Here is a 23,467-nt window from a genome sequence, read left to right on the forward strand (position 1 = left end):
ATCGGGGAGCCCACCCTGCTGCCGGGCATCTTTACAATGACCAGGGAGAGGCAGACAGACTCTGGAAAAAGAGCCCATTAGGACCCCGAGGTTCAGCAATCCTGTGGGGGCCCCACTCACTTGGCCACGGCCAGGAGCACATGGGGGTCATGCTCACACTTCTTCAGGGCATCCACGCTCTTGGTCCTCCTCTGGGGCCTCGCCTCGAGGAAGATGGCCTCAGACCACAGGATACCTACAATTCAGAAACAAAGAACAAAGATCTGCGCTCCAGCCTCCGGTTCTGGAAAGGTGCCCAGCCTACAGATTGTAACCCGGGACGTCCTCAGACCATGACAGGGGCCTCCCACACACAGCTCGCAGAACTTGTGCAAGGAGAACCACAAAGGATGAGCGCTCTGGCCCACCCAAAACCATGGCAGCCCTGAGGGCACAGAGGAGACACGCTGCAGAGTCTCACTCTGTCGTTCAGGCTGGAGTGCAATGGTGCAATCTCGGCTTACTGCAACCTCCCACTCCCGGGCTCAAGCAATTCTCCTGCCTCAGCCTCCCGAGTAGCTGGGATTACAGGCGCACGCCACCATACCCAGCTCATTTTTGTATTTTAGTAGAGGCGAGGTTTCACCATGTTGGCCAGGCTGGTCTCGAACTCCTGACCTCAGGTGATCCGCCCACCTCGGCCTCCCAAAGTGCTGGGATTACAGGCGTGAGCCACCCCTCTTGACCTATTTATTTATTTTTTGAGACAGGGTTTCACTCCTGTTGCCCAGGCTGGAGGGCAGTGGCATGATCTTGGCTCACCGCAACCTCTGTTTCCCAGGTTCAAGTGATTCTCGTGCCTCAGTCTCCCAAGTAGCTGGGGCCACAGGCACATGCCACTGTGCCTGGCTAATTTTTGTATTTTTTGTAGAGACAGGGTTTCACCATGTTGCCCAGGCTGGTCTCAAGCGACGGACTCCTGGACTCAAGTGATCCTCCTGCCTCAGTCTCTCAAAGTGCTGAGATTACAGGCATGAGCCACTACACCTGGCCAATTTCTTTTAAATTTTAAAAGAAAAAGAAATGATAACACTTCAGAACATGAAATCAAATTCTCCCATTTTGAGGCCAAGAATTTCATTAAAATGTCTTAATCGCCAAGTATAGCTGAAACTTTTGACTGATTCACACAAACAACACATTTTAATAAAGTCCGTCTGAAGCCTGAGCCCCCACTCCCTCAGGAAGCGCCAGCCCTGCTGAGTCTGGGAAGCCAGGAAGCACCCCCTTACCGGAGTCAGGGCACCCCCTTACCGAGTCAGGGCACCCCCTTACCGGAGTCAGGGCACCCCCTTACCGGAGTCCGGAGTCAGGGCACCCCCTTACCGGAGTCCGGAGTCAGGGCACCCCCTTACCGGAGTTAGGGCACTCCTGCAGCGCCTTGGCCATGAGCGTATTTGCGATGTTCTTCAGCCCTGCACGGTACTCCAGCCGCACGGACTCCAACCTGAGGAGACAGGTTGGAGGAGGTCCCACAGCCGTCTACCAACAGCACATATTCTGGTAGCTTCTGGGAAGCCTTGTCTGAAGGGCTCTCCACACAGTCACAGCAGCAAAAACTCCATTCCCTGCACAGCAGAGCTCATCCACCACAGAAGCAAGGCACTGGTGCCCACATCCCTGCCAGCCCCACTGGCAACCGCCCCAAGGCAAGACCTCAGATCCTGACGCTGTCCAGATGCAGGTGAAGGCATCCAGAACAAGCAAGACCAGCCTGGGAGAGCCAGGGCCGCACAAGGCACCCAGGAGCTGCCTGTCTGCGGCAGTGCCCATGCAGTGCTCCAGCCCTGTCATCCTGAGCTGGACGCAGCACCTCCATGAACAGAGCCTGCACCTAGCAGACTCCTGCCCACCTCCAGGGCCCTCCACGCCACCTGCTCTGTGGAGCTGGCTCTCCGGGGTCCATCCTTCCCTCATCCCAGCCATCATTAACCCCTCCCTCTCCCAGGCACCCTCCATCAGAACACAAATTAAACTGCATCAAACCATCTACAGCCTGTCACAGTATCTAGGCTGAACTCTCCCCAGGCAGGGACCGTGATTTCTCATGGCCAGCACCTACCGCCCCCCAAGCCCCTGAGCCTGGAAGCACTGCACAAGTGACTCCACACAAGCAGCTGGGTGAGGGCGGCCCACCTGATGGGAAAGCTGTGCCCAGAGGCCGGGCTGCCCCCACCAGGACTCACCACAGCCCAGGGTTCTTTGGGTTCTTCAGACGAGACTTTTCCAAAATGGCCCGTGCCCGAGTAAGCTGCCCAATCTTCTCCTCCAGCCGAGAGAGTAAAAGCCACAGGGGTGTGGAGTGGGGACACTTCTTCAACTGCAACCAACAGTAAGAGAGCAGCTCAGGTGGTGTCTATGAAGAACTGGGACAGAGCCATGCCCAGCTTCTCATCTGCAGTGGGTGAGCAAGTGCCTCAGGGCTGCCATGTCCATGGAAAAACACCCCTCACACTCTGCATTTGTGGGTTTACAGGTGTGCGGTGGTGCTGTGGACCTGTGTACACAGGTCTGTATGTACCAGCCTTTACTGCAGGTGTGCCACACTCTGCACTTCTGAGCAGTGTGTGCAGCTTCATATAAGGAAAAGCACAGAACTCAGTGAGGGGACCAGGGTTTGGGTCCTGAGTCTGCAGCTGCATCAGCTGTAACCCCAGCCCTCCACATCTCCTCAGAGGTGAAGGGCAACGACCCTGCACCAGGGGGCTGAGTTTTGTGAATGCCGGGTCAGCTGCAGCCCCAGGGTGCAGGCAGAGACGTACCCCCTGGTTATAGGCTTCCCGCGCCCTCTCCATCATCTCCTTCTGCTCCTCGATCTGCCCCTTCATCATCCACAGCTTGGGGAAGTCCTCATAGTGCCGCAGGGCCTCCTCGCACAGATCCTGGGCTGCCCTGATGTTGTCTTGCACCCACTCCAGCTTCACAGACTTCATGAACACCTGTGGGGCAGACATGCACTGTCATGCAGGGCATTGGCTCCAGGGTACGTACTTCATGGTACGCTCATCCTCAACACTGTTACCTGCAGTATCGTGTGTACTTCTGTAAGCTTTTCATAGCCTGTTTGTGTACACAAAAGGTGGGGATAAATATATGTTTTGTTTTGTTTTTTTGAGATAGAGTCTCGCTCTGTCACCCAGGCTGGAGTGTAGTGGCGCGATCTCGGCTCACTGCAAGCTCCACCTGCCAGGTTCAAGCAGTTCTCCTGCCTCAGCCTCCCAAGTAGCTGGAACTACAGGCGCCCGCCACCACACCCATCTAATTTTGTATTTTTAGCAGAGTTGGTCAGGCTGGTGTCGAACTCCTGATCTCGTGATCTACCTGCCTTGGCCTCCCAAAGTGCTGGGATTACAGGTGTGAGCCACCGCACCCAGCCGTATGAACTTTCTTGTTGTTGTTGTTGAGACAGTTTCCCTCTTGCTGCCCAGGCTGGAGCGTAATGGTGTGATCTCGCTCACCACAAACTCTGCCCCCGGGTTCAAGCGATTCTCCTGCCTCAGCCTCCCGAGTAGCTGGGATTACAGGCATGCACCACCACGCCCGGCTAATTTTGTATTTTTAGTAGAGACAGGGTTTCTCCATGTTGGTCGAGCTGGTCTCAAACTCCCACCCTCAGGTGATCCGTCCGCCTTGGCCTCCCAAAGTGTTGAGATTACAGGCATAAGCCACCAAGCCCAGCCATATGAATGTTTTAAAGTCACATCACAAAGATGAGTGTGCTGTGGTCTCGTCCGCCTGCCGTCATCTCACTCCCATCACCACCCGAGGCAGGCGTGGGGCCCGCGTGTGCACACCATGCAGCCCAGATGGCCCAGCCCTGCCTGTCACTGCATACCCGGGCGGTGGGGGCACTGCTCCGCGCCTTGGCCAGCAGCCTCCGGGCCCGCTCGTACTCATCATTCTCGGACTCCAGCTTCACGGCTGCCAGCCATATCTCCTCACTGTTGGGGTTGGCCTGGAGGGCAAGTACAGCAGCGTCAAGAGGGGTCAGAACACAGGGACCAGCGCCTGATCACACTTAATCAAAAGCAGGCAGGCAGGAACCGAGCCAGGCCTTGCTCTGCTGCAGGATTAGTCTGGTCCAAGCCCTTCCCAGGGAGATGACAGAGCAGACTCCAGTGCAAGAATCCGGACTCACCTGGAAACACACAGGCCCATGTTCACTCTGGTACAGTGAGGACAGCGAGGAGGCCGCCAAAACACTCGAGCAATAATGGGGGTGGGTGCAGGGCCATCATATCCAGGATCCACCCACACCCTCTCAAAGCCCCTGAATGGGTCACTCACATCCTATACTGGCAGACTCACCACACGCAATCTCGCTCTTTCCCTTGAGCTTGATGAAAGGAAGCCAGCTGTCCTGTCCTCATGAGCCCACATGGGCAGGAGAGAGGACTCCCAGGGTGCCACTGGCATGTGGAGAAGGTGTCCACATGCCAAGGAGGCTCACACAGCCCAGAGCCCACTGGACACACAGGCTCTGCCCTCAAAGCCTCCCCAGGGCTGGTGCCCAGGGCTGTCTGAACGCATCCTAATCAGCACAGCCGCCTAAGAGAGCGGGTGGAAGGAAAGCCACCTGACAGGCAGAGAGCGGGCAGGTGGAGGGGACGCTGCAGTTACTCACAGGAGTGATGCCATCTCAAACAGGCAGCTGAGAGCAAAAGGTTAAACCCAGGCCAGTCCCCTCTCATGGTATTTGCTCAAAGAAGGGCACACTCTATGACAGCCTGAGCTACAGTAACAGACTTTTATATAGCATTCTATAGCTTATTAAAAAGTATGTCATAAAGTATTAGGATGTTATATGTGAAAATAAAGACAAGGTACTTAAAAAAAAACACACGCACACCCCTCATGACGACCAGGCACCCTCAGGCCTGGCTCAGTGAGGCTGTCTGAATGCGTCCATTCACCTAAGGGCGCCCTCAGCCCGTGTGACCCCGTGCTCCATGTTCTGAAACATTTACCCGTGGTCACAGTGAGTGGGGGGACCGAGAGGGAAGGATCTGCCAGGTGGGCTGCTTTCCTGCTCTCGGGCCCCTTCACGGCCCCTGCTCCTGTGGAGCAGCCCCTGGACTCCAGTGCACCCCAACCACAACACGTGCCACGTTGTATGTGGGAGATTTTCAGGCCCCAGTCAGGCCCCAGGTCAGGCCCTGTGTGCACAGGCCCCTCACCGCACAGGCGACCCTCACCCACCTGGAAGGCCAAGGCCAGGATGCTCCTTGCTGCAGGCACATCCCCTGCCAGCCACTTGGACTTGGCGCCCATGAGCCACAGCACCTCCGCTTTGGGGCAGTGGGCCACAGCCCTCTGCAGGAGTGCTTCCAGGGACTCCCTGCAAGATAGAGGCCACGGTCACCAGAGTCAGGGCCATAAACCAGAACACACACCACACTCAGCCATGGCGTGGGCGCGCCAGAAAGACAGTTACTGCTCCAAAGTTCGATGCTATAAATGATTGACCAGATTTTACGATGGGGAGAGTGTGGGGAAATCTTTCCTCTCCATAAAGGTTCTAAAATCAACTACTGAAGAGGGTTCTACAAAGCAATGTATTGTTTAAATAGCAGAGCTGGAGAGACAAACTTCACAAGAGAGCCTTTTACAGCCGTGTGTCCTGGAAGCAGCAGTAACTTCAGTCTGTGACAGGGGAGGCCTTTTCATCTCGAACCACAGAGCACAAGCACACCCCGGACCCCCTGATAAAGATTATGATCCCAGGTTGACTCTCCTGGCATCCAAAAGAATTATCTCATAGGAAGAAAGTGTTTTCAGGTCACTATTGGGCAAAACTGCCAGCCTTGGGCATCAGGTCTGACGCTCCTGGACTCTCACGTGGCCCACCACCCTCAGTCACATCAATGACCCCTTTGGGCCTCAGTGAGTGCGACAGCAAGACAAAGTGACCACACACAATCACACTGTGTGGAGCAAGGGCCAGCAATCCAACCGTGCTCTCCAGAGGACCAGCTCCCAGCACTGCTGCCTCCCCTCATCCCTGCAAGCTCATCCCTGTGAGCGTGCACTGGGGAGAAGGCAGGGCAGCCGTAGGGCACTGCCCACTGTGCCCAGGGGTCAAGGGCAGCAGTTCATATTCAGGTCACGGGCCGAGAGACCTCAGCCTACACCTGGCACTGCCCTGTTCTTCACTCAAACTGCCCCAGGTGACCTTCTACAGAGGGCCACCATGAAAGCCATTCCAAAACGTCCCCAGAGGAGATCACTCCGAAACACCAGACCAGCTGGTGGGCATGGGGAGGGGGCCAGGACTTCAGGAGGACACATGGAAAGACGTCCTGAAGAGGTTGAGATTAAATCACACCAGAAAAGGAAAGAAACAATGGCTCAACATTCTCAGCTGTGGCCCCAGTGAAACCAGCAGGGCCAGTCCTCACCTGGTACAGGGAGCATCACCCGAGGACCTGGGAGAGGACGGACAGAGGGTGCGTGGGGACACGAGCCCAATGCCCTCGAGAGCTACCCGTTTAAAACAATAAACTGCAACGCCAAATTTAATCAGCATTTACAGCCAATAAAGCAAACCTGAAAGATGTTTTCAATTAAATAGTACAGTTAAATAAAATTGTCAAGGACCTCCTCTGAGCACAAAAACCAGTCAAAACCCAAAGCCAGCACAGCTTAAATGGAAAACATGCCTGCCTGAGCCCAGATGCTGCCCCACCCACCGCTGCAGCCAGTGCTCGGCCGTGGGCTACGCGGGCTCCAGCCTCAAGTCTACACCCAGGCCACTCCTCAGGCTACAGGACACCTAGCGGGACGGGCCCCCTGGGTTCCTTGGTATCTCAACTAGAAAGCAGTATTATCGCTGTCCCAGAAGGGGCTATAAAGATGGGTCCAGTTGCAAAGTCCCAAGTGCCATAAAATCCTTCATCACGACCAGAGGGCCAGACCTCAAATGGGCACAAGACTGGATGAGCAGACATGAGAGTTTTAAATTCAGGGCTACACAAATGGAGCTGAAGGTGTCATTAGCGCCCTGGGGCCGGCGGGTCCCACCACATACCGAGTGCCATGGTTCTTCTCGAAGTACGCGGCACGCAGCCACACACTCTTCTTGCTGGGGAACACCTGCAGGGCGTAGGCGTAGATGGCTCGTGCACACTCCAGGGCATTGTGGGCTACACACTAGAGCAGAGAGACAGACATGAGAATGGGCAGCCCAGCACTGGACACAGAACAAGTGGCCTGATGCCCTCCCCAGCCTCATACGATTCTCAAAGATGACATCTGCTAGAAGGTGTACCACAGGGTTTTATCTAGTTCGAACCACAATCCAGGCCAATTGCGGTGGCTCACGCCTGTAATCCCAGCACTTTGGGAGGCCAAGGCGGGTGGATCATCTGAAGTCAGGAGTTTGAGACCAGTCTAACCTACATGGTGAAACCCTATCTCTACTAAAAATACAAAAATTAACCAGACGCAGTGGCATGCGCCTGTAATCCCGGCTATTCGGCAGTCTGAGGCAGGAGATTCGCTTGAACCCAGAAGGCAAAGGTTGCAGTGAGCCGAGATCACGCCACTGCACTCCAGGCTGGGCGGCAGAGTCACACTCTGTCCTCTCCCCCAGAAAGAAAGTAGAACCACAATCCAGGACTGGGAAACCTACTTCTGGGCACAGAAAACACTGTGGTTCTTACTCCAGCATTACAAGCACTTTGAAAAACAGCTGTGCTTACTCCAGTGTACATGAAAGAGACAAGCCTAAGGATGAGGACGAGAAACAAGAACACTGAAAAAGGGGCACATGGGGCTGCCTGCTGCTTCCTTGGCCTGCGAGAGGTGCACGAGTCACTAGCTGCAGGTGATGGAGGTGTGCACACACACACACACACACACAGGGCTGTGGCCGAGGCATATGCATATGTGCACGCACACACACACACACACAGACACGGGGCTGTGGCTGAGCCCTATGCACATGCACGTGCACACACACATGGGGCTGTGGCCCAGGCATATGTACGTGTGCACATACACACACATGCTGCAACTGCAGATCAAACATATTGGTTTCTTTTTTAAAAATCAGGTGTAGTGGCCATGGCGGTGGCTCACGCCTGTAATCCCAGCACCCTAGGAGGCCAAGCCAGGTGGATCACCTGAGGTCAGGAGTTCGAGATCAGCTTGACCAACATGGTAAAACCCTGTCTCTACTAAAAATACAAAAACTAGCTGGGCATGGTGGTGCATGCCTGTAATCCCAGCTACTTGGGAGGCTGAGGCATGAAAATTGCTTGAACCCAGGAGGCGGAGGTTGCAGTGCGCCAAGATTGTGCCATTGCACTCCAGCCTGGGCGACAGAGAGAGACCTTGTCTCAAAAAAAAAAAATTAGGTATAGTATATATTTACCATGATAAAAAGTTACATTCATTAGAAACCTGTAAAAGACAAGTGAAAACAAAGAGAAAAAACCCAACCACTCCAACAGAACTACAGTAAACACAGTTCTATTTTCTTCAGGCTTTTTTTCCCCTATACTCAAGAATGATTTTATCTCTTGGTTAGCATCAACAACAAAAGAAAACAAAAAAGCCAGTCACCATTTGCAGAGCTAAAGCCTCTGGGGGTTCGTCTGACTGGCGATCACGTCACCTGGAGACTCACTGGGCCGGGTTCAGACATTTCCCACTCAGCCTCACACAGGGACAAGTCACCGTCCTCTGCGCCCTACAGATGCTGAAAGGATTTTTTTTTTTTAAGACAGAGTCTCGCTTTGTCACCCAGGCTGGAGTGCAGTGGTGCGATCTCGGCTCCCTGAAACCTCCACCTTCCCAGGTTCAAGCAGTTCTCCTGCCTCAGCCTCCCAAGTAGCTGGGATTACAAGCGCCTGCCACCACACCCGGCTAATTTCTGTATTTTTAGTAGAGACGAGGTTTCACCATGTTGGCCAGGCTGGTCTTGAACTCCTGACCTCAAGTGATCCACCCACCTCGGCCTCCCAAATGTGCTGGGATTCCAGGCATGAGCCACCGCGCCCGGCCACTGAAAGGATTCTTGTACCAAGAAGGAGTTTGTTGCTGAAGGTAAGTGAGAGGCCACCAGGAATTGGGTCAGGAACAAAGTTTTGCAACTGTGAACATGACAATGGCGAAGATCTGGACTGACAGCTCAAAGCTGTCCAAGTCCCCACACAGGGGCACCGAAGAACACTTCCCAGAGGAACAGCTGCCTTCTACGAGAGGAAGGGACAACAGTGAGCCTCCCAGCGTTAAGGACTCCCAGCATGAAAACGGGTAAGGAGAAAGAAAAGGAGTGGGGATGTCACTGAGATTTCTTCACTCAGACCTGATGCCTCCCAAGTCACATGGCTTCAGTCTGACTCAACCAGCACAGAAACCAGCAAGGGCCCTGCCTCAGGCACTGTGTCCTGACCAGGAGCATCTGACAGGTCAGGGAGGATGCCAGTGAGGGTCAGGCCCTGGATAGAGCACTCTGGTCTATGCCCCTCTCTATGATTTCTGATCCAAGTCCTGAGGGTTGGTGACAAAGCATTTCAGACTCTCCATCGCCTCCTCGGACCTTCACGAGCAACCCAAGAGTGGCCTGAACACCCACAGGATCAAGTGATGCTGTGCCCCAGGCCCTGGTGTCCGGGAGGGAAGTAGCACCATAGCACACTTCTGGGCACAGAAAACACTGTCCTTACTCCAGCATCACGAGCACTTTGAAAAACAGCTGTGCTTACTCCAGTGTATGTGAAAGAGATGACAAAATAATAAGAGAAAAACAGGCCAGGAGCGGTGGCTCACACCTGTAATCCCAGCACTTTGGGAGGCTGAGGCAGGTGGATGGCCTGAGGTCAGGAGTTTGAGACCAGCCTGGCCAACATGGCAAAACCTCATCTCTATAAAAAATATAAAAATTGGCCAGGCGCGGTGGCTCACACCTGTAATCCCAGCACTTTGGGAGGCCGAGGCGGGCGGATCACAAGGTCAGGAGATCGAGACCATGGTGAAACCCCGTCTCTACTAAAAATGCAAAAAATTTAGCCAGGCGTGGTGGCGGGCGCCTGTAGTCCCAGCTACTCAGAGAGGCTGAGGCAGGAGAATGACGTGAACCCGGGAGGCGGAGCTTGCAGTGAGCCGAGATTGCACCACTGCACTCCAGCCTGGGCGACAGAGCAAGACTCCGTCTCAAAAAAATAAAAAAATAAATAAAATAAAAGGACGCAGAGACAACAGGTGAGACTGGGTCTTGCTGTCACTCAGGCTGGAGTGCAGTGGCACAATCACAGCTCACTATGGCCTCGAACTCCTGAGCTCAGGTGATCCTCCCACCTCAGCCTCCTGAGTAGCTAGGACTACAAGCGTGCACCACCATGCCTGGCTTTTGTTTCTGTAAAGACGGTGTTCTGTCATGTTGCCCAGGCTGGTTTCAAACTCCTGAGCTCAAGCGATCTGCCCGTCTCGGCCTCCCAAAGTGCTGGGATTACAGGTGTCAGCCCCCGTGCCCAGCCTGTGGGTGCAATCTGAGTAAGGTCTGAAGTTACCTGTCCCAACATCAATTTCCTGATGTTGATAACTGAGCTATGGCTGTGTAAGAGAATGTCCTCTTTTAAAGAAATACACACCAAAGTGTTTAAAGGTAAAGGGCATCACATCTGCAACTCATTCATTGTCAAACAGTTCCAGAAAAAAAAATAAGAGTTAAGTGCATGAGAGTGAACAGAATAAGAAAGCAAATCTGTGGCCGGGCGCGGCGGCTCACGCCTGTGATCCCAGCACTCTGGGAGGCCGGGCGTGGCGGCTAACGCCTGTGATCCCAGCACTCTGGGAGGCCGGGCGCGGTGGCTCATGCCTGTAATCCCAGCACTTTGGGAGGCCAAGGGGGGTGGATCACGAGGTCAGGAGATCAAGACCATCCTGGCTAACACAATGAAACCCCGTCTCTACTAAAAATACAAAAAACTAGCTGGGCGTGGTGGCACGTGCCTGTAGTCCCAGCTACTCCGGTGGCTGAGGCAGAAGAATGGCGTGAACCCGGGAGGTGGAGGTTGTAGTGAGCTGCGATAGCGCCACTGTACTCCAGCCTGGGCGACAGAGCAAGACCCCGTCTCAGATTAAAAAAAAAAAAAAAAGAGTTTTCAAATAGCCTAGTTATAAGGTGCCTGCTGTTCCCACAAGCAGAGACTCCATATTACGGACAAAGGCCCCTGTTGCCAACTCACACTGTCGGCATCCTCCATCCAGGTATGCTTCCGATCTTCCTCCTCAATCCCAATCCCAATCACGGCACGCATGACGGCCTGGCAGGTGGCCACACTCCCAGCCCTGTCACATTCCTCGGCATCCTGAAAGAGGAACACAAAACTTATTTTTGATTTTGGAAATCAGAGCTGCAGATTCCCAATGGGGAGCACGGCGTTCCTGAATGGTTAAAACTGACAGACATCAGCACAAGATGCTGACACTGCCTACTGACGCCAATCAGAAAAAACAATAGAGAAATGTCACAAGGGACATAGGCACACTGTTCACTGCAAAATAAAAATGCAAACAACTTTTAAACATGTGAAAAGAAATGTAAAGCCTTTTTTTTTTTTTTTTAAGAGACAAGGTCTCAGCCGGGTGCGGTGGTTGACACCTGTAATCCCAGCACTTTGGGAGGTCAAGGAGGGTGGATCACGTGGTCAGGAGTTCGAGACCAGCCTGACCAACCTGGTGAAACCCTGTCTCTACTAAAAAATAAAATACAAAAATTAGCCAGGCATGGTGGTGGGTGCCCGCAATTCCAGCTTACTCAGGAGGCTGAGGCAGGAGAATCACTTGAACCCGGTAGGCGGAGGTTGCAGTGAGCCAAGATCATGCCACTCCACTCCAGCCTGGGCAACAGAGCAAGACTACGTCTCAGGAAAAAAAAGAGAGAGAGAGTCAAGGTCTCTCCCTGTCACTGAGGCTGAAGTGCTGTGGTACAATCACAGCTCAATGCGGCTTCCAACTCCCAGGCTCAAGGGATCCTCCCACCTCAGCCTCCTGAGTAGCACAGACATGCACCACCATGCCCATTGTTACACTATGTTTCATAGATACGGGGTCTCCTTATGTTGCCTAGGCTGGTCTTAAACTCCTGGTCTCAAGTAACCCTCCTGCTTTAGCCTCCCAAAGTGCTGGGATTAATGCATGAGCCACCACACTCAGCCCCTATTCTTATTTTCAAGATGCTAATTAAACTATTCTAAGTACCATTTTGCACGTATCAGATGAGCAACATTGAAACATTTGCTGACTGGCTCACTTGGTGAAGGGGGGCATAAATCTTATACTGCAAAGAAGCACATATCTCTGTGGAGGGCAATTTCTCATTCTCTATCCAAATAAAACAGGCACCTATTTGACCCGGCAGTTCTACTTTAAGGCATTCATGTGACAAATATATTCCCATGTGTGCAAGACAATGCATCTACCAACAAGAGACCGATAAGCCAGCTAGAGCAACAGCGTGCAGGAGCACAGGCACCACTGTGGCATGCCAACCTGGGGGACCACGACATGAGCAAGCAAAGTGTGACAGGAGCCACATGCCTCCCAGACCCTCCCAGGGCCCCGCCAGCACCAGAAAACCATCCCAGACAGAAAGCAGAACCAAGAGCAAGGATCTGAGGCAGAGACGCTGGCACGAAGGTCAGTGGTGAGAAGAATGCATGGGGCAAGGACGCAGCACCCAGACCCTCAGGGCCTGCAGCAAAGGTGCTGGCTCTTCCTCCATGTACAGTTTCTACTGAATGCAAACTGCTTTTGAACCACGGTAAAGTCAAACCATGAGAAGTCAGGGACCATCTGTATTTGCAAATCACGTCTCTGATAAGTGACTATATCCAGAATATATAAAAACATCTCTTACAACTCAATAATAAAACAACAGACAAAAATAATACATAGACCATAATAAAGACACAATCCAATGTAAAAGTAGGCAAAGGATTTCAATACCTCCATGCTACAACATGGAGGAACCCTGAAAACACACTAAGTTAAGGCCAGTCACAAAAGAGCACGTGTCGTGTGATTCCACTCACAGGTGGCCCCCAGTGTGGGACGATGCAAAAGCCACAAACATTCAGTAGAAGCAACACTTTGACTCAAACCACCACCCTGTTTTCTCACTTTCATCATAGCATTCAATACATTACATGAGTTATTCAACACCTTACGTTCAATGACTTTGCCCAACTGTAGGCTAAGGTAGGTGTTCTGAGCGTGTTTAACGTAGGTACGCTAAGTGGTAAAGTTCGGCAGGTTAGGTGTATCACACGCATTTTATTTCATTTTATTTATTTTTTGAGACAGAGTCTCGCTTTTTCGCCCACGCTGGAGTACAGTATCACAATCTCGGCTCACTGCAACCTCTGCCTCCGCCAGGTTCAAGAGATTCTCCTGCCTCAGCCTCCCAAGTAGCTGGAATTACAGGTGCCCGCCATCATGCCTGGCTAATTTTTTTGTATCTTTAGTAGAGACAGGGTTTCACCGTGTTAGCCAGGCTGGTCTCCAACTCCTGACCTCAAGTGACCCACCCGCCTCAGCTCCGCAATGTGCTGAGATTATAGGCGTGAGCCACAGCACCCAGCCTCAAATCCATTTTAGACTTATGATATTTTCAACTTATAGTGGGTTTATCAGGATAGAAGCCCATAAGTTGAACATCTGTAAATAAAATGTCCAGAAAAAAAATGTATAGAGAAAGAAAGTAAAAAAGCAAGGTTAGACAGGCACAGTGGCTCACGCTTGTAATCCCAGCACTTTGGGAGGCCGAGGCAGGTGGATCATCTGAGCTCAGGAGTTTGAGACCAGCCTGAACAACATGGCAAAACCGCGTCTCCACAAAAAATAGAAAAAAATTAGCCAGGTGTGGTGGCACACGCCTGTAGTCCCAGCTACTCAGGAGGCTGAGGCAGGAGAATTGCTTGAGCCCAGGAAGCAAATGTGGCAGAGAGCCAAGACTGATTGCGCCATACACTCCAGCTTGGGAGACAGAGACCCACTCTGTCTCAAAAAAACAAAAACAAAAACAAAAGGCTACAGAGGTATGTAAATGGGGAGCAACAACTCATGGATACAGGATTTTTTTCTGGGATGATGAGAAAGTTCTAAGATTGTGGTGACAGATGCATAGCTCTGTGAATGTACTAAAAAACACTGAATCGTAAACTTTAAATGGGTGGATTCTATAGAATGCTAATTCTAGCTTAATAAACTGTCATAGGCTGGGCATGGCAGCTGATGCCTGTAATCTCAACACTTTGGGAAGCTGAAGTGGTAGGACTGATTAAGGTCAGGAGTTTAAGACCAGCCTGGGCAGCATAACAACACAAAAAATAAAAATAAAAAAATTGGCCAAACATGGTGGCACATGCCTGTAGTCCCAGCCACTTGGGAGGTTAAGGTGGGAGGATCGCTTGAGCCCAGGTCAAGGATGCAGTGAGCCATGAATGCACCACTGCACTCCGGCCTGAGCAACACGGCAAGACCCTGTCTCGAGGGAAAGGAAAGAGAGGAAGAGAGAAGGAAAGGAGAAGAGGAAGGAAGGGAAGGGAGAGGAGAGGGGGGGGGGGGGGGAGGGGAGGGGGGGAGGGGGGGGGGGGGGGGGGGGGGGGGGGGGGGAGAGGGAGAGGAGAGGGAGAGGAAGGAAAGAAAGGAAAGAGAACGGAAGAAGAAGGAAGAAGAAGAAAGAAAGAGAAGGAAGGAGAGAGAGAAAGAAAAAGAAAGAGAAACAAAGAAAGAAAGACAAACTGTTATAAAATAAAACAGAAAATAGCAATTTCATTATTTATTTTTCTTGAGAGAAACATAACTCAGTGGGTGACTCCTTAAAAGAATGCATTAGAGGGAACCCAAGCCCTACTTCCTGAGTTAGATGATCTTTGGAAACTTTTCTATAGCCTTAAGTCTACAGACAAAGATAAAAGACAGGGAAGACCAAGGCGGGCAGATTGCTTGAGGTCAGGAGTTTGAGACCAACCTGGCCAACATGGTGAAACCCTGTCTCTTCTAAAAACACAAAAATTAGCTGGGTATGGTGGCGGGTGCCTGTAACCCCAGCTACTCAAGTGGCTGAGGTAGGAGAACTGCTTGATCCCAGGAGGTGGAGGTTGCAGTAAGCCAAGATCGTGCCACTGCACTCTAGCCCTCTAGCCTGGGTGACAAAGCGAGACTCCCTCTCAAAAAAAAAAAAAAAAAAAAGCATGTGGGGGAGAGGGGAAGAGTAAAAGAAGCCATGAGACTTCCTGTCCTCCTCTCTTAGGTGTATCATTTCTACCAGCAAAGAAATGCAGTCGGGCGTGCACGCACTCAAAGGGCTTCCGAAGTGTTCACCCCAAGATGAACTCCAGGCCTGAATCCATCAAGAGCGACAGTGGGCATGCCCAGGTCCCTCAGGGCCCATCCACACCTGTGCCTGCTTCTGGTTCGGCGCAGGACTCCCCAGTACCATCCAGCAGCCCCCAGTCCTGCGTGGGACTCTCACGTGCGGCATGTACACTGTTAAAGCAGACACCACGACACCCGCCTGCGGCCCACCTGGATCCACTGCTCGCGGTTGATCTCCACACCGTTGGCCCGCAGAGAGGTGATGGCTCGGTCGATGATCTTCTCTACCATCTGTGTGTTCCCATTGGCTTCCTCCAGCTTAGCAGCCGTGATCCAGATATGTCGGTCTGTAGGAATGTTCTCCCGCGCCTTGTTCAAGACCTTGCGGGCATTTTCATAGGTCTCCAGCCTTGCCAGAGCAAGCCAGAGCTGTACGGAGAGGACACCAGAGAAAGGAGAGGACGCTGTGCTGGGGGTACAGCTGCAGGCCAGACAGCGACCCGCCCTCCAGCGTGGCCACCATGTTCTTTCCTAGCTCTCGAGAACCATTTGAACATGGCCTGAGAAGTGTTCACAGCAGCACTTCTCACCTGACCAACCGTTCCTTTTATGCTTCTGACTCATTTAGTGACTCTGGTGAGCATCAAAAGATTCTCAGTTGAATGTTCACAAACGCAGCCTTCAGGCACACAGCACGCCAGACCTGATACCAGGGGCTGGCACAGATGAGCAGGATGAGGCTACTGCCCTCACAGGCCAAACACACAGAAGGGTGTTCAGCCTCCTGAAGTTCCCAGACCCTTGGCTCTGCAGCATTCCATCCCTAAGATGTGTATGGGCTTTATTCATTTTTATGTAAATAAAATAAGATTAATGTTGTTTGGAGAATTTCACAATTCCCCTCAGGATAATTAAAGACATACTAGGTATCATAAAACCAAGACTAAAAATCACTGCACAGAATGCTGTGAACTGGAATGCTTAAAACCAAAGAAATCCCACTTGGCTTGGAGGCAAAGGGCAGTCACGTGGAGCTGACAGAAAGCAATGTTTCCATCACCCCGCCACCTTCGGCTCCCACAACACACTCTGGGCTGATGAGAGGAAACGGCCCCTGAGAGAGCGCCCAACAGAGAATTTTCTGTAGTGGTCAGATATGAGCTAAGATTCTCTCTGAGCACAACTAGCGGAGGCCACTGACCACCCTGCCTAGCGGCTGTATACAGAACGGCATCCTGGGGTTCCACACGGCCTTCTGCTCCCAGAAATCGCAGCCGGAGTGAGCTCAATGCTCCACTTACATCATCACTTCCAGACACGGAACCTGGGCTCGGGCCTCGGCCACTTTGGGCTCTGGTGGCCCTGAGCCCACCAGACTCACCTCCACACTGGTGGGGCAGCACTCCACAGCTCGGCTCAGCATGATTCTAGCATCTTCAGGCTCTTCCAGTTCAACAGCTGCTTTCCACAAGCGAACCGAGTTTGGAACGTGCTCAAGGGCTAGACAAGGTCAAACAAGAAACCACGTCACAGAAAAGGAGATAAAAGCAGGAGGCTCACGTGGTGAGCATGCTGCTGGTCAGGATGAGACGGACTTCCCTGGTTGACAGTCAGGGACCGCACACCTGCCCTTTATGTGGCTTCCTTCAGGTCTGGGGCAGACAGAAACAAGGATAAACAGAGCATCTTGTGGTAGCAGAAAGCAAGGAAGTGACTGAAGACTCCGGGGTCACATCAACAGGACTCAGGAAACCAGCAACAACGGGAATGAACCTCGAAAACATGCTGAACAAAAGAAACCAGTCCCAGAAGAGTTTATACTGTACAACTCCCTTTATGTGACGTTTGAAAACAGGCAAAACTAATCTTGGCAAAATAAGTCAGAAGCATGACTGCCAACAAATGGGGATAGTGTGGATTGATTGAGAGGCACCAGGGGACTTTCTGCGGGGATGGAAATGTTTTTGTTTTTGTTTTGAGACACAGTCTCATTCTATTGCCCAGGCTGGAGTGCAATGGCACAATCTCAGCTCACTGCTACCTCCGCTTCCTGGGTTCAAGAGATTCTCCTGTCTCAGCCTCTGAAGTGGCTGGGACTATAGGTGCGCACCACCACGCCTGGCTAATTTTTGTATTTTTAGTAGGGACGGGGTTTCACCATATTGGCCAGGCTGGTCTCAAACTCCTGATCTCAAGTGATCTGCCCGCTTCAGCTTCCCAAAGTGCTGGGATTACAGGTGTGAGCCACGGTGTCCGCCCTGGAAATGCTCTATGCCTTGGTTGAGTGTGGGTTACACGGGTGCATGCACTTGTGAAGACATCAAACTGCACACTTAAGATCTATGTAATTCACTTCAAATATTTATGAAAAAATGCCAGTGTCTGAAATACCTCTTTTTTTTTTTTTTTTTTGAGATGGAGTCTCGCTCTGTCGCCAGGCTGGAGTGCAGTGGCGTGATCTCGGCTCACTGCAACCTCTGCCACCCGGGTTCAAGCGATTCTCCTGCCTCAGCCTCCCAAATAGCTGTGAGTACAGGCATGCGGCCACCATGCCCAGCTAATTTTTGAAATTTTAGTAGAGACGGGTTTCACCATGTTGGCCAGGATGGTTTGATCTCTTGACCTCATGATCCGCCCACCTCGACCTCCCAAAGTGCTGGGATTACAGACATGAGCCACCACGCCCAATCTAAAATACCTCATTATTACATGTTTTCCCTTAAACAAAAATAACTAAAACTTAAAAAAAATTCAAGAACAAACTAGAAGAGACTCCTACTGGACAATGATCGGAGAGTCTGAAGGTCAGTAAGCATATTAAGAATATTACCTGCAATGTATTCGAACCCATGAAATACCACAGCATTCCAAAGTTCCTAACAAAGCTCCAAGGGACCATTAGTCACCTTTGGAGAATGCTAGAGAACCAACTCATCATCCCGAAAGTTGAAAGGAAACAAATCAAGCATCTATTCTGTCTTTCCCAAATAAACTCAGAATAACCAAATCATGGATATAGGAAAGTTCTTCTTTTTAGAATAATTCTGGCAACAAAAGCAAAAAGAGTGACCTAATTATAATGTCGCCGTTTTGCACACCCTAATGAAGGAACAGATGCGGGCACGCGTCACCAGCCACTGCCAAAGGCAGGAGCTGAAAGGCTGTGGAGAACTCCATGAAGGACACTGGGGCCACTGAGCAGTGGCAGCCTCTGCAGCTCCTGATGCTGCTTGCATTGCCATGAATACTTCCTTGATAAAAAAAGAAAAAAAAACAAACACAAAGCTTACTCTTACGAGTCTCCAAATCTACCTTCCAATTTACAAGAGGGTACAGGAAACAGAGGGTACAGGAAACGAGACCCACATGAAACAATCTCACGGCTGCAGTGAGCAAACCCCGATGTGAGGAATCTCAAGGAAAAACAACCCAATTCCACCAACAAACCCAGAGAAGACATCAACCAAACGGCAATGTTCAGACTTTGCTTAGATCCTGATTCAAACCAACTGTGTGTACACGTGGTTATGTGTGCATGTGCCCGTGCAGGTACTGACACGACAGCTGGAAAAACATGAACACAGCAGACAATTAATGATGTTAAGAAATTAGGCCAGGCCAGGTGTAGCCCGTAGCTCACGCCTGTAATCCCAGCACTTTGGGAGGTCGAAGCGGGCAGATCACCTGAGGTCAGGAGTTCGAGACCAGCCTGGCCAACACAGTGAAACCTTGTTTCTACTAAAAATACAAAAATTAGCCAGGTATGGTGGCATGCATCTGTAATCCCAGCTACTGGGGAGGCTGAGGCAGGAGAATCGCTTGAACCCAGGAGGCATAGGTGCAATGAGCTGAGACTGTGCCACTGCACTCTAGCCTACGTGACAGAGAGAGACTCCAACTCAAAAAAAAAAAAAAGAAAAAGAATATTAGGCCAGGCAGCTGATTGTGGTGGCTCACACCTATAATCCCAGCATTTTGGGAGGCTGAGGTGGGAGGATCACTTGAGCCCGGGAGTTTGAGACTAGCCTGGACAACATGGCAAAACCCTGTCTCTACAAAAAAAATACAAAAATTAGCTGGGCATGGTGGCATGTACTTGTGGTCTCAGCTAGCTGGGAGGCAGAGGTGGGAGGATCGCTTGAGCCCAGGAGGTGGAGGGTACAGTGAGCCAAAACTGCACCACTGAACTCCAGCTCCAGCCTAGGCAAAAGAGGGAGACTCAGTCTCAAAAAAAAAAAAAAGAAGAAAAGGGCAGGGCAGGGCAGGGCAGGCAGGGCAGGGCAGGCAGGGAGGGGAGGCGGGGAGGGGAGAGGGCAAGTGAGCTAGCTACGCTCTCCTGCAGGTACCTGCTCTCCTGCTGAGAAACAGCCCCAGGCTGGCTGTGAGGCCCTGGCAGGGAATGAACACTCAGCTAAGAAACATAAAATGACTGAGGAACCTGCTGCCCACTCCAGGTGTTACTGACAGACCAAGCCACAAGGTTGGGCAGATGCAGCAGTGGCCTCATAGGGTGGAAATGGCACCCAGGAGATGGTGTGGAAGGGAGGCAGGTGCAGCACAGCTGCCTAAGCCACGGGGCAGACGCCTCCTACACTGGTGGCTGCTCAACCCTTTCCTCCCTCAGCCCACACTTACAACCTCTAGGGAGTTCCTTAGGATCAAGGGACCGAGAAGGCAAAAGTCTGTTGTGGTTTACACATGGTTCTGCACAGCACACTGGCCGTGACACCCTGGCCTTATTATCTGGATGTCCACTTGACCAACTGAAAGACAGCCAGAAGACAAAGCTATGTGAATTCACTGATTCAGGCAGAACATGGTCTTACCATGCGCCCTTCACTCAGAGCCATGGCCTGGCAGCCCAGTAGAACGCCACAAATGCTGTGAATAGACACCAATCCCGGCTGCATCTCACAGCCAGAACACACGGGTCTAGGAATAAACAGTAATGTCTGAATGGCTCAAGTCCCATCTCCGCTGCCACAAGTCCCGTCTCCGCTGCCACGAGTCCCGTCTCTGCTGCCACGAGTCCCGTCTCCGCCTCTTTGGACCCTCCTGTCAAGAGAGTTAGTCCAAAGGCCGGGTGCGGTGGCTCACATTTGTAATCCCAGCACTTTGGGAGGCCGAAGCGGGTGGATCATGAGGTCAGGAGTTTGAGACCAGCCTGGCCAACACATCTCTATTAAAATGATGGCCAAACCCCATCTCTATTAAAAATACAAAAATTAGTCAGGTGTGGTGGCAGGTGCCTGTAATCCCATCTACTTGGGAGGCCGAGGCAAGAGAATTCCTTGAACCCAGGAGGCAGAGGTTGCAGTGAGCCGAGATCGCACCACTGCACTCCAGCCTGGGTGACAGAGCGAGACTCAGTCTCAGAAAAAAAAAAAAAAAAAAAAAAAAGAGTGAGCTAGTCCAAAAGGAGTATGTGCCAACCAGGGTGCAGGCCACAGCTCCCTCTGGCCTCCTCATGTACCAGGCCTGGCTGGAGAGGCTAACCCTGACTCCCAAAGTGAGACTGAGTTGCTGCCACCCACTGTGGGAGACTATCTAGAAGCCGGTCCTGAATATAGTTTAGTATTTCTACTTCTACCAGTAAAAGTTAATGGGAACTACAGCCACCAAAAAAGCAAAACTACCAACAAGTCAGACCCTTTGGGGATAAAGATATGGGTCCTGGCTGGACACAGTGGCCCACATCTGCAGTCCCAGCATTCTGGGAGACTGAGGTAGGAGGGTCACTTGAGCCCAGGAGTTTAAAACCAGCCTGGACGACATAGGGAGACCTCGTCTCTACAAAAAATTAAAAACTTAGCCAGGCATGGTGGTATGTCCCTGGAGTCCCAGCTATTCAGGAGGCTGAGACTGGAGGATAGTTTGAGTCTGGGAGGTTGAGGCTCCAGTGACCTATGATCATGCCACTGCACTCCAGCCTAGGCAACAGAGCAAGATCCTGTCTCAAAATAAAAATTATCTGGGCATGGTGGTATCTACCTGTGGTCCCAGCTACTCAAGAGCCAGAAGCAGGAGGATCACTAGAGCCCAGGAGGTTGAGGCTGCAGTGAGCTGATTGCAACACTGCTCTCCAGCCTGGGCAACAGGATGAGGCTCTGTCTAAAACAAAAAAAAGATTTGGGTTAACTCATCCAGGTCAAGAACCCTGACCATGCAGGGTGATAGCAGAGGGCAGAGCAGTAAAGAAAGAAAGTCCTAACCTCCAACCAGGCGACCAGGCACAGAGAGAAGACACGGAAAGACACAGCTGTTTTTCCTGTGCACTCTCACCTCGCCTGCGTGGGAGATGAGTGCTCTATTTGTCTAAATATGAACTACTTCCCCTAATACTTTGTATATTGGTGGAAATGAACTTCACGTCTCTAAAGAACAAAATATTCATACGGGACTCAATTTATGGAGTCATTAACTTACGACTCCCGGGACTCTGTGTCTTCAAGTTTTGGGAGAGAGCTAACGTATTTCCACTGGTATCTCATCAGAAGCCCACAGGCATGGCACTAAAACCAACCAGGTCACCTTCCCCAGGTGCTTTCGGAAGCCACACGGCACACCACGATACAATGGCGTTCAAGGAGTGTGACTTTATGAGCAGAAGGGGAGGAAGCACCACAGCCAGCCAACGTATGTGGAGGAAGCACACACCCCTGAAGTTGGCCTAGAACAGGAAAAGAGTGTTCTGAATGCTAGACACAGCCAAGAAGACGTGACCGTGCAGAGGCCAACATGCTCTCCGGGGGCCACGTGACTGCAGGGAAGACCCTCGACCTGAACTGTGCCATTCCTGTGCCCCCAGAGGGACACGCTGGCGATGGCCACTGAAGGATGCCACACTTCACAGGCCAGAGCATACGGCTTTAGTGTAAAATAACTCCACTTCCACACATCTGCATTAACTAGCGGAGTACATGGCATGTGAGTGGGTTACTGTAGGGGAGCCGCCAGCCGGGCCTCCCCAGGGCACTCTGCACGTGGGACACCCCACCCTGGCCAGGAAGCCCACATGCTGCACCCTCCCCAATCCTGAAAGCCCTCTTCCCTTTTACAGAGGAAGACATGGAAGCTCAGAGGCCAAGCACCATGCCTAAGGTTACTCAGCCTCCTCAGGTCTCAAGATCAGCACCCAAAACGCCTATTCTCCCAACAAAGGACTAAGATGTCAGCTCAGCCCAACAGCGACCCAGAGCTCACAGAGGCCATGCACTGCCAGGCTTCCTGGCTGGCAGGTGTCCTAAGTCACCGGTGGAGGTGGCTGTCATCTTAATTTCAAAAATCAGACCCTTCAAGCAACAATAACCAAATGAAGCAGAGCTGGGCTTCACCCCAGGAAAAGAATACGGTTTTTGGAAACACTCTTGGGAAAGGGCAGGCCAGGACCAGTATTAGGGGCTGCGGCAAAGGCCATCCTGGAGACCCCAGGTTCCTTCCACCTTAGCCCAGCTTCTCTGCCTGAGAGAGCAGAGCCAGGAGGCCACTCCCTGAGAGGACAGCCGTGGAAACACAGTCCCTCAACACTCCCCGAAGGCCCCCTCCTCCAGCAGCATACTCCCATCTCCAAATCCAAACCAACTGGAACTGAACCCAGACAATCTGGTGGTGAGCAGGGAGTGGCCACAAAGACATTCATGATCATTCATCAAACTGTGGCAGGAAGAATTCAATAGAGCTTTTCTAAGTAAACAATACTAATTACCCAGACTTTCATGGGCTCTTCATCAAAGAACTATTTCTTCCTAGCTGAAAAAAGATAAACTGATTTCTACAAACCAAGACAGGTGCTAACTTTCTGTTCCTGGCCTCATTATAAGAGGCTGTCTCTGGCCGGGCGCAGTGGCTCACGCCTGTAATCCCAGCAGTTTGGGAGGCTGAGGCGGGTGGATCACGAGGTCAGGAGATCGAGACCATCCTGGATAACACAGTGAAACCCCGTCTCTACTAGAAATACAAAAAAAATTAGCCAGGCCTAGTGGCGGGTGCTTGTAGTCCCAGCTGCTCAGGAGGCTGAGGCAGGAGAATGGCGTGAACCTGGGAGGCAGAGCTTGCAGAGAGCCAAGGTCATGCCACTGCACTCCAGCCTGGGCAGCAGAGC

At 51.8% G+C, this 23,467-nt stretch overlaps 1 protein-coding gene across 1 annotated transcript in view; it reads right to left on the reverse strand.

Annotated features, from left to right (window-relative positions):
- PRPF6 (pre-mRNA processing factor 6) overlaps positions 1-23,467 on the reverse strand; it is a 49,436-nt gene that overhangs the window by 3,200 nt on the left and 22,769 nt on the right. Inside the window, exons 10-19 of the mRNA XM_003280170.4 lie at positions 16,748-16,866; positions 15,577-15,795; positions 11,232-11,354; positions 7,067-7,188; positions 5,239-5,377; positions 3,875-3,994; positions 2,802-2,978; positions 2,226-2,359; positions 1,395-1,486; positions 121-235 (exon numbers count right to left, since the gene is read on the reverse strand). Of these exons, the coding sequence (XP_003280218.1) occupies positions 121-235; positions 1,395-1,486; positions 2,226-2,359; positions 2,802-2,978; positions 3,875-3,994; positions 5,239-5,377; positions 7,067-7,188; positions 11,232-11,354; positions 15,577-15,795; positions 16,748-16,866 (1,360 nt within the window). The remainder of the gene's footprint in view (positions 1-120; positions 236-1,394; positions 1,487-2,225; positions 2,360-2,801; positions 2,979-3,874; positions 3,995-5,238; positions 5,378-7,066; positions 7,189-11,231; positions 11,355-15,576; positions 15,796-16,747; positions 16,867-23,467) is intronic.

Source organism: Nomascus leucogenys, chromosome 13 (assembly GCF_006542625.1).
Source record: "Nomascus leucogenys isolate Asia chromosome 13, Asia_NLE_v1, whole genome shotgun sequence".
In the NCBI taxonomy this organism is placed as follows: Eukaryota; Metazoa; Chordata; class Mammalia; order Primates; family Hylobatidae; genus Nomascus; species Nomascus leucogenys.